General features: G+C 23.6%; 1 protein-coding gene across 2 annotated transcripts; it reads left to right on the top strand.

The window, feature by feature from the left end:
• The first annotated feature begins 4258 nt into the window (after nucleotides 1–4258).
• Nucleotides 4259–8823, top strand: LOC113554038 (ribokinase-like). Of its 2 annotated transcripts, none has more exons than XM_026957690.1 (7): nucleotides 4259–4458; nucleotides 4611–4680; nucleotides 6833–6965; nucleotides 7235–7358; nucleotides 7457–7630; nucleotides 8172–8461; nucleotides 8536–8823. In XM_026957690.1, exons 2-7 carry the CDS (start codon nucleotides 4622–4624, stop codon nucleotides 8710–8712), a joined length of 957 nt encoding a protein of 318 aa, XP_026813491.1. In that variant the 5' UTR covers nucleotides 4259–4458; nucleotides 4611–4621; the 3' UTR covers nucleotides 8713–8823. The 2 variants fall into 2 exon arrangements, with proteins under 2 accessions (XP_026813491.1, XP_026813490.1); XM_026957689.1 differs by having other exon boundaries at nucleotides 4259–4462.
• The last annotated feature ends 2667 nt before the right edge of the window (nucleotides 8824–11490 follow it).

The raw sequence follows: 11490 nt of genomic DNA, 5'->3' as shown, positions 1-11490 counted from the left end.
TAAATCCAACAACACAAATTGAATACATAAATATAGCATAATGTTTAAGTAATAATTTTCAAGAGTTTTCTAATTTGCTTAGACTCCATTTATCATTAAATAAATGTGGACTTATTAAAAAAATTATCGAGATTTTATCATTTATTTATATTGTTCTGAATTGATTAAAAATAAAACTAAAACATAGTTCATAATTAATTATTTTGTACAAATACATATTTAATCAGAATTTTATAAATGTTAGATACTGATTACTGATACATAATACTATATAGTAAAATTTAAATTAACTAAATCTATGAATACAAAAATAGTATTATAAAATTAAAAATTACCTCATCGAGATAGAATTGTAGAGCCAGTTAATATATTATAAGAAACAAACAAGCTTTAATAAGTTTAAAATTTTAAAACTAATAATATTTCTGTTTATATCATTTAAAAAAATATTTTTTCCACCTATAATATTGTGAAATACAAAAAAAAAATGTATTTAAAATATAATACTTTTTAGTACATATTATTGTATCATTTATTATTATTATAAGATTATGTTATACGATAATTACTTTTTCAGTTATAATTATAGCTTATAGGTTATACTGGTTATAGTCTTAAACTATATAAATATGTATTACAATTAAATATTTATTTTTATTTAATAATATATTGCCATAAATAAGAAAAAAGTGTGTGTATAAATATAATGATCATATACCAATTCATGTATTTAAAATCTAAATTAATTTGCATTATAAATACATATAAATTAGCTGTGTTAAAAAAAAAAAAAAAAAAAAAAATATTTTTTTTATAATTATTGTAATTATTGTGTAAGTAAATCCTAATTCCTGACCAAATTTTTTGGTACTTACAGGGCTGCAAATATCTATGAAAAACATATTAATATTTATACATTAAGTGTGAAATTTAGTTTTGATGTATAGTTGTATAGGTAACTGTATACTACCTACTTACATTATTACATTATAATATAATATTATTTATATTATTGTTCAATTTTTAATACTGAAACTGTAATATAAAACTTATTATTAATTTTATAATTCAAAAGCAGTATTATAATTTATATTGTACAACTACTTTTATATTACCTATTACTGCAGTAAATTATAAATAGTTACACAAATCAAGTTGTTTGCTTTTGAAAAACCAAAAGTGTCACACTGACTATAAGGTCAAACGTGTGTTTATTGGTTTTCTTTGCCTATAATATGTATATACAATGTAATATGTATATGTTATATTCAAAATTAATTAAATGAGTAAATCAAAAAATACCAGACTAGTAGTGTATTACATAAAAATGTAGGTAGGGTACTATTACCATTTATGGTAATCACTCTCGATTTCAATTTTTAACTTTTTTAAAAGAATGGTTTACTTCTTTTAAATAGGTATACCAGTAGTATAATACATACATAATATATCATTTATACCTAACATGTGTGGTGTGTCTATGTTAAAACAATATACAATATATTTATCCTTGTGAGAGAGTATTCATTAATGTACAAATAAAATTATTTTCAACTATAATATAGGTAGGTAGTGTGTAGGTACCTCCTATAGGTATAATACAATAATTGTAATTGTACTATTTGCACTAATATTAAAAGGGTCATTTCAGATTTTAATATGAGGGGACAAACACAAAAGTTTTGATTAATTTATATAACTGAAAAAAAAAAAACATTTACTAATTTACATTTAAATTTTTATGTAAATACAATTTCCATCATTAATAATTCTATGCGTAATTGTGGGAAAACTAGTCTAATTGTAAAATAAAAAAAATGTGGGGATTCAAATAAATAGGTATGTTTCGAGCTATCTCAATGGCGTTATTTTAGTTTTTTTTCAAAAAGTCAAATAAATAGAATTACAATATTTCACATGACTGCTTATTGCTATAACGTAACTATTATAAAATATGTAAAATTTTAATTAAAAAGAGCAAAATATACAGGGCTATTTTTTAGAAATCAGTCACTCTCGTATATGACTTAAAAAGTGGTTGTTTATTATTATTTCTAGAATTTGTATCGTGTCAGTATACTATTGATAGGCATATCATATTATTATCACATATTCACATCGCAGAATTCAGATATTACTGATATTATGGTTAATGTTGAAATGAAAAAAACCGCAATTTTAAATATAAGAGATTATATTATTATAAATGATTGACATCCGCACATATAAATTTCTGTAAACGTGTAGTAGCCAGTAGGTATCTAGTTACCTATATAATATATTATACACGTCTTTCCGATCGTCAGTAGAATATGTAAACAATAATAACTCGTATTTTTAAAATACACATGCCACGTACCTTTACGGCTTTACACAACAAAGCAGACACCATTTACCTATTATAGTATGCACATCTTACATAATATACCTACATCATACACGACATACACCCACTGAAAACACGTCTATTTATTCCAAATAAAAAACTATTAATATTAAAGTTTATTGCGACTATAATTATTTCCAGTATCTACACAGACTACAAAATAAGATATTTCTTTAAAATTATTAAAGAATTAAGATAGTGGTTTTTTCTACCAATTATCAACACGTAGTGCTACAATGGCTTTAAAAAACTAGTTGTTTTTTTTAATTTAGGTAGGCTCAATTGTTCATCACGTTGCCACTGCTCAAATGACGCCACTGACTAATATAAAATATTATGAAGATAAAATGACTGAAGAAGGAACCCATATAATTAAAAATTAAACATTAATTTCATACCGTTAAAATAGAATTATAATTTTATATTTTAACTTTTAAGCAATTAAAAACATTAAACTAATTAAATAATCGTGTACTGCACGTCTGCTTGCAATTTTAATGCACTTTAAACATTTTTAGTCGATTAAGACAATAGCCAATAGTATAATTAGTAAGTAGGTACCTATAATAATGTAATATATACATAATATAAACATTAAAAGTACTGTTAATTAGTATGTAATGTAATAAATAATAATCATACTAAGTAAGTACAAGATACTTACAACAAATATTATAGTTAACAAGTTAACTCATTAGTAACACTAATGGAGAAATATGTAGGTGCCTACCTCCTACCTATAGCATGAACATTGTACATAATATTATACAGTAGGTACCTATAACAGCTAACTATAATAGTAATTAATAGTATTTTATATGGAACCATTAATTACCTAATTATAGAATCTAGGTACATACTACGTAGTACGTACCAATGTGCTATTATTCTATGTTTCTATGATAAATAAAGTGTTATATACCTAATAATTTTATTATGTATAACCCATCTATTTATCTTTATTAATTAATTAAATAAGTATCAATCGGTTATCAATAAGAAATAACGCTGACGTTTGGACAGTGGTTAGTCAATAGTCTGCAATGGCTCACGAATGTTACGATAAATAAATATATACAACGTATTAGGAAGAGTATACAACAGTGGACAGATTATAAACTACGTACAGTTGGCAGCTATATATGTAACCGTTGATAGGTACTTAATCGATGATGTAATTCTTATTATTAATTTTTATAATTTCTTTAAATAGGTAACAAATAATTTTATATTTTTATAAAAAAGCACACTTTTTCAGCAGAATACACGAAATTGATTTATTTGGCCAGTTTGAGATAATATTATAATAAATGTCTCATTTTCAATTGAAATTATAGTTTTATAAAAAAAAAGCAATTATTTACTACTATGTAGTAATACAAGTCTTATTAATTAAGTAGGCATAGGAACCTATTAAAATTAAATTTATTAAATATATATAATGTTATACTAGTAATTAATTTAACATATATAACAAATTAACAACTATTTTTCTCAATTGTTGGTACGTTATTTTTGTGTAGGTATATTTATAATTTAGATTCCGCGTGTAACATCATAAAAAAAAATAGTATCGCTATTCACTACTGTCCGTCTGTACCCTAATAATAGATTTTACAAGGTACCTAATATTATCTTTAATCATGCCTACCTAATACTAGTAATACTATTATTACTATTTATACCACGGGGCACGGATTAAAGATACACACTAGTGTTCCATGTTTATTTTATACTAACAGCAACAATGTGGTATCGTTCACGTAACATCACTACGGAATAAATAAAAAAATTTAATCTGTGACATCACAGCTGTAAATTGTAATGCGGTGGTTTAGGTTATCAATGCATATGGCAGAATCGACAGATAACACAACAGTGGCAACTGGCAATGCGGCACGGTTATACATTGTACAATATGCAGGACCTATAATATAGGAGTCTAACGAGTTTATTATAATATATTTTTATAATAATATATATTACTTTAGTCTATAGACTATAATTCTATATTATTGAGATATACACACACTTCCATAGAATTTTAAACTTGTCAATTAATAAATTCAGCTGTAGGTAATTAGTAATGTATATAAGTAAAAAATTTTTGTAATCATATTCTCAATATACTTATAAGTTATAGCAGAAGTTTAATAGTATAGACCGCTTTTTGTTTAAATATTTAATTTTATTTTCTATAATTTTGAATTTTAAATTTTAATAGATTATAATTTTATGACAAATAAAATGTCGAAGATTGTTGTTATTGGTTCTTGTAGTACTGATATGTTTTTGTAAGTATGTATTATAGTCATGTCCATGAATATTTTCAATTTTTTTTGTAATTACCAAGTACTATTTATTATCTACTAAAGAAGCTATGAAAACGTTATCAAAGAATTGTAATTTATTATTATACACGAATGCAGTGGTGGCTGTAGATATTTTACTTTATGGGTTCTATCCACCTATCAACTCAGAATATTAAAGGGTAGCCTGTATAAGTGAACCTCCTTCTTTTAAATGTACATTTATGAAAATCTCAAAAGTTCTACTACTATCCCGCTCTACACTACTGCAAATACTACTCCAGTATTCCATACCATTATACCAGTTATCAGCCACCTACTCTCTTAAATTTTGGGGCTCAAAAGACTGCATTCGCGCCGCTACTGCACAGATGATAATAATCTAGTGGAAATGGATGTAATAATATATAATATTATTATATATCAGTTTAAAAAGTATATAATGTTGGTTGATTATTATCTGCTGAATTGTTTAAGTTATAGTTATTAACAGTTATACCTGTTATTTGTTTTATATGAGAAAATAAAAATCACTTTTACCTAGTTAAAAAATATTTTATATCTATAGGTTTATAAATATGATGATTGATAAATTATGATAATGATACAAATAGTAAGGTACTGCTTTGACAAAATCAATTTTCTTATTTGTAGTAAGTAATTAAAAATAAATAACCGTAGCAACTTGAAATTTTCACCAAATGTTTATATTAGTATTTTATACATGGTATGTATAATTTTAAATTTAATTTTTTTTAGAGTTTTGTCATATTTGACATTTTCTATTTTTTTCCATAATTAATGGTAATACAATTGATAATTTAATGCAAAGTTTCTCATAATTTGGTACTATGGTTATTTAAAAATATTAAGGAAACATAGATTTCTTAAAAGCATTAAAAGTTGTCAAAAAATCTTGAACATTTTTAAACTATTTTGTAGTCAAATATGTATAAAATGTTTAATATTTATAACTAAGACTTAAAAATTTAATACAAAGGGTTCCTTTCAAGTATTTTATTCTAAAACCAGAAAATCTAAAAAATATGAAAGCAAACTTTTTTTTTTACAGACATTTGGCTTTTAAATTTAGACAAAGAATAACACTACATTAATTTATTGGAATTCAAAAATATTATTTGTGGGAACTTTTATCTATATTATTAAATTATAATTATGTTTTCAAAACATTTAATTCATTTTAAGCGATTTCCTATTTATATTACATATCTATATTAAAAATATAATTAATGCAATGTTTTCAGAAAAAATTAAATCAACCTATTGTTATATATCTAAGTTATATAATATATTACTTAAATAATGATATTGAAAGAACATAGTATGAAATTTACTATATAGTATAGGTTGATAGACAGATTTTGCTTATAATTGTTTTTGATTTGTAATAATTTACCATGAATTTAAATTTAACTTAAAAATTACATTGCATTACTCAATGACGCATTCAACTATACAACAAAATAGTTACCTATTTTTTCCATGTTTAAAATAGTTGTTATAAATGATATAAAAAATACAGAGGAGAAAAAAATGTATCAAATCAAAAAAAATAAGAATTTGTGAATAAAAAATATAATAGTCAAAATAAAAATAATGAAACCTAATCATGAATTAATACAAAAAGCATTATTCATAGCAGAACAAAATAAAAATTATGTATTATATTCATCAATATCTGGACTTTTTGGTAACTACTGATTATGCTCATTTTTCATTAATATATTTCAATTTATTTTTAAATTAAAATTTTTTGGATAACAATACCTTGTTGTACATTATTATTAAATATATTATGGTTTTAGTTACATATATTTTAAAGTATTAAATTTGAAAATGTTAATAAAATTAACTTTCTTGAAACAAACTAAATTTATTGTGGGATCCTTTAATAATATATTCTATAATCTATAGGTATTAGAATTCAATATTTATTTCACATAACATTAGCCCAATTATATTCAAAACGCTAAAATTAGCTAACTAAAAATAGAATAAAAGAATTTCTAGATATAAATAATATCATAATGTCTATTATTATTTATATTTATGTTGCCTACATGGAAAACAGTTAATCATTTTTTATTTAGGTAACTAAATGTTTAATTTGTTTCAGTTATACATCAATATTGCCTAACCCTGGACAGACCATACACGGTAAACAATTTTCTTTAGACTTTGGTGGTAAGGGAGCAAACCAATGTATTGCAGCACAGAAACTTGGAGCTGATACTGTATTTATTGGCTGTGTAAGATTGCATAGTAAAATAATAAAAATAAATATAATAATTAATACATTATATCTTCTTCTTCTTCTTTGGCTTTTTACAGGCCTTTAAGGTCCATTGCCGCAACGACATATTATCTCCAATCTTTTATTCTACCTGTCCATCTTTGTCTAAGTCTTCCTCTGGGTCTCTTTGCGTTAGGTTTCCATGCAGTTATTTGTCCAATTATAATACATTATATTATTTCATAAATTTTAGTTCAATTTTAATTTACAATTTTTATGTCATAGGTTGGATCAGACATTTTTGGTAGAGATATTATAAATAATTTTGAAAAATGGGGCGTAGACACTCAATTTATTACAAAAAAATCAATTGATACAGGAGTTGCACAAATTAATGTTACAGATAATGGTGAAAATTTTTTTTTTTTTTTATTTATTTTATTAGTAGTTAAAAAATAATATAATAATAATTATCTTCAAATTAATTTAAATTATTTATTTTTACAGGTGAAAATTATATCATTATAGTAGCAGGAGCTAATGGAACATTACAAAAAGAAGATGTGGATAAAGCACAAGATTTATTACTTAATGAAACTAGAGTTGTGCTATTTCAATTTGAAACTCCACTAGAAACAACTGAATGTATACTTAATATGCTTTCTACTGCAAATAGTAAATGTAAATAATTATACTATTCCAAATGTAAATAATACTGAGTATAGTGAAATCATATTTTTCTATTTTTAGTTAGTCCTATTAGTTGGTAGATTTTATATTTAATTTGTGAATCAATGATTTTAAGTTCTTATATTTCTTATAATCAATATAAATGTTTTTAGTTTTGCAAACATAAAGTTATATATTGCAATTAATAGTATAAAAACAAATAGTCTTACTTTTATTTAATGAATAAAGTTCAAAATAGAATTTAAATAATAATATGAATAGTAGACCCTTAAATTAATTTTTGTAGGAATTAAAATATGAAGTAGTATTAGTAATCATGATCAAACATTATATTTGTAGAATTATTAAGCACATGAACGTATGTAGAGTTTGTTTATGGTGGGGGGTTTTTTTAACTGTTTTATTGTTAGTATAAAATAAAAATTACTAATTACTACTAATAAGTAATAAGACTTACATTTAATAATAGAATAACAAATTGTATAATTGTACATATATAATAGAATTAAATTACATTAAATAATTTGTTTAGGTTGTAAAATTGTAAATGGTGCTCCTGCTTATTCAAATTCTTATCAGAATATACTAAAATTAGCCGACATATTTTGTGTTAATGAATCTGAGGCAGAAATTTATACAAATTGCATAAAGAAAATTGATAGTATTGAATCAGCAAATGAAGTTTTATCTTTACTTTTAAAACAAGGATGCAAAATTGTAATTATCACATTAGGACCATTAGGTGCCATATTTGCGTCTAAAGATGAACCAGAACCACAGTGGGTTAAAGTGCCAAAAATAGAAAATCCTATTGATACCTCAGTAAGTTATATCGATAAAATACAGTTTTGTTTATTTCTGAATGCTATTGAAAAGTTGTCTGTATTTTATTTCAGGGCGCTGGTGATGCCTTTTTAGGAAGTTTAGCTTATTTCATTGTCCATACACCAAATTTGAGTTTATATGAACAAATTAAAAGAGCGTGCATAATAGCTACAAAGACAGTTCAGTTTAAAGGAACCCAGAAAAGTTATCCTTTAAAAAAAGATTTACCCAAAGAACTTTTCAATTAATATATACATGAAATAAATATATGAAGTTATTGTAATATTAAAGTACTTAATTATAATTTATGTGTTGTATAAATTATGTTAATGCATGCCAATACGCAAGGCTGGGAAAGTTAACAATTTTTTTTAACTCGTTAAGTTAAGTTATTTTGAAAATTATAAAATAAAATCAAGTTAAAAGTTACTCATATTTCTTTTGTTAACTCGTTAAGTTAAAAATTAACTTTTTAAAAAAAAGTAACTTGACTAAGTATAAAGTTAAAATTTTCTAATTTGCAAAAATTAAAAATTCCAAGTATATAATATTGTTTGTTAGATAGTTTTTCTTTACGCTCAAGAAAATTAGCAGGGACATTTAAAATGATACATCAAAGTACCAACTAGCTATCGAAAAACCTGATTTTCTAAAATAAATCCTAACATTTTGAATTATTCTTGCATTATTCTTCAAAAAAAAATTAACTTAATTTAGATACTTTTAAATAATGTTAACTTTAAATTAACACGCTAATCTTTAATAAAAGTAACTTATTTAGTTAAAAGTTATTTTGAAAAAAAAAGTTAAGAGTAAATTAACTTAATGTTTTAACTTTTAATTTGTTAATGCCCAGTCTTGCCAATATGCGATTATATTTATTATTAGTTTGAAAAAACATTAAACCATACTGTAATATTTAACAGATAGAAAGACAGTTTTTCTATCTATAGACTGGCCCTGGATTGAGCCATCAAGCTACTGAGATATAAATAAATATTGAAATGTTTTTCAATATTGACAATATTAGTAGAGTATACAATATAAGTTACAAACAATACAAACATACATTTATTTTTATTTACATAAAAGTTATATACATTTTTTTTTTGTAACCAATGGCAAAAATTTTCAATTTTACATGAGTCAACATGAAGTCTCTGTGGTTTCCTACTCTACAAATCTGTATGGATTGAAAAATGAAACTATTAAGTATAAATTCTTTATGAGTTAAAAGAATTTAGTATTAATTGTTTTAATTATTTCCAAGTCTATGAACTCCATTCAAACGTACATTCATTTTTATGTACATAGAAGAAAATTATGAATTAAGTATAATAAGTAGTAACTGGCCTTGGTTACTTACTAAGTACACCATGAATTGTTTGTGAAAAGTTCATTCTTTATAAATTATAACGACTATTTTATTGCTTATTATTGTTTTTTGGGTTGTACAAAAACAAAATCATCAACATATAGAATTTTAATTATTTTCTATTGGCAATATTATAAATAAGGTATGATAAATGTTCATGGTGTACATACTATTTTAAATTTTAATTGTTTTAGCTGACAGTTACACCTGACAATAATATCAATAGTAAAAAAAAATATTCTTAATTATTGCTAATTAGTAGTCAGTTTTTAATTGTTAAAACAAAGTAAAACTCGAGTGAAAGGCTATATAATTTTCAATGATACTTCTATTTTTTAAAGACTAGTTTTGCTTATATTATTATTTATTGAATACATGGGTGCCTAACCTAACCTATGGGTTTTCTAATTTTCATGGGGTGCCCAAAATCCTAAAATTATTTAACTTGTAAGTAAAGTGAAAAAAAAAATCAACAAAGCATTACTTGTCAACTCGTTTTATGACTTTTTTTTTTTGTATATTTTTACTATGAATGGTAAAAAAATTATATGTAAATAACCAAAAATATTCTTTTTATTTTGTATAATAATGAATTAAAAATATTAAAATAAAAAGTTTTACAATATATTATATTCTTAAATTTCCTAATAAATCTAAAAAGTATTTTGCCTGATTTTGGTTGCCTTTATAAATTTGTAATTAATATTAATATTCAATGTTTATTATATTTAATGATGCTACATCATTAAACCGTGTTTGCAACGCAGAAAAGGAATGCTCAGCTGTAACCAACAAAACTGGTACGGTTAACATAATTTTTATTAATTTAACCACTTTTGGAACCAAATTTTGTAAATGCGTCTCTTTTTTCAAAAAATCAATTGCATCTGACACTGATATTTTAAATATTTTTACTTTAGCAACATCTAACATAATATTACGATTTAATTCTAATTTTGTCCCATCGAAATCAGAGTCATAATATTTAGCTATAATAAATGTATTTATTTTTTAAGATTCACCATTTAAGTTTTCTACTTTTGCGAGATGTTCAATTACTTTACTTTGAAATCTGTTATGTAGAACAGATAATGTGATATCAATATATTCAAAAACTAGTGTTTTATAATGCTCTTTAGCTGACAGGAAGTAATGTTCTTGCCCCTCTTCGATCAAACGTTTTGAAGTTTTTCATTAGTTAGGTAGCTTGACTTCGCCTAAATCTAGCTCTTCGGATTAGTTATTTATATCTTCCCATAATTGGTCAAAAACTTAAAACCTGATTTTCGTTTTTCTTCTATAGAAATTATGATAGCTTGAAAATGCAAAAATTTTTTTTGTAGTTCCGAACTCTAATATCATAACTTGAAACACGAAATAAAAATCAAATCTATGAAGTAGTTTCAATTTGAACATTATAAATGTCATGCATTATAAATATAATCATTATCATGACAAAATAGATATATTTTCATGATTATTATATTAAATGTTCTAAAAAAAAAAGATAATGAAAAATTTAAAAAAAAACTAAAATAGCGTTAGTTATAATTGCGGTATCCATGGTATATATGGTTATAAATTTATAATGTTTGCATGATTATTTTGAACCATCGTCTTGCGACCAAAGAGTTTTATAAAGAAATGTCGA

This window comes from Rhopalosiphum maidis, chromosome 2 (genome assembly GCF_003676215.2).
Source record: "Rhopalosiphum maidis isolate BTI-1 chromosome 2, ASM367621v3, whole genome shotgun sequence".
NCBI classification, from domain to species: Eukaryota; Metazoa; Arthropoda; class Insecta; order Hemiptera; family Aphididae; genus Rhopalosiphum; species Rhopalosiphum maidis.
This window is presented reverse-complemented; position numbering and strand designations above follow the sequence as displayed.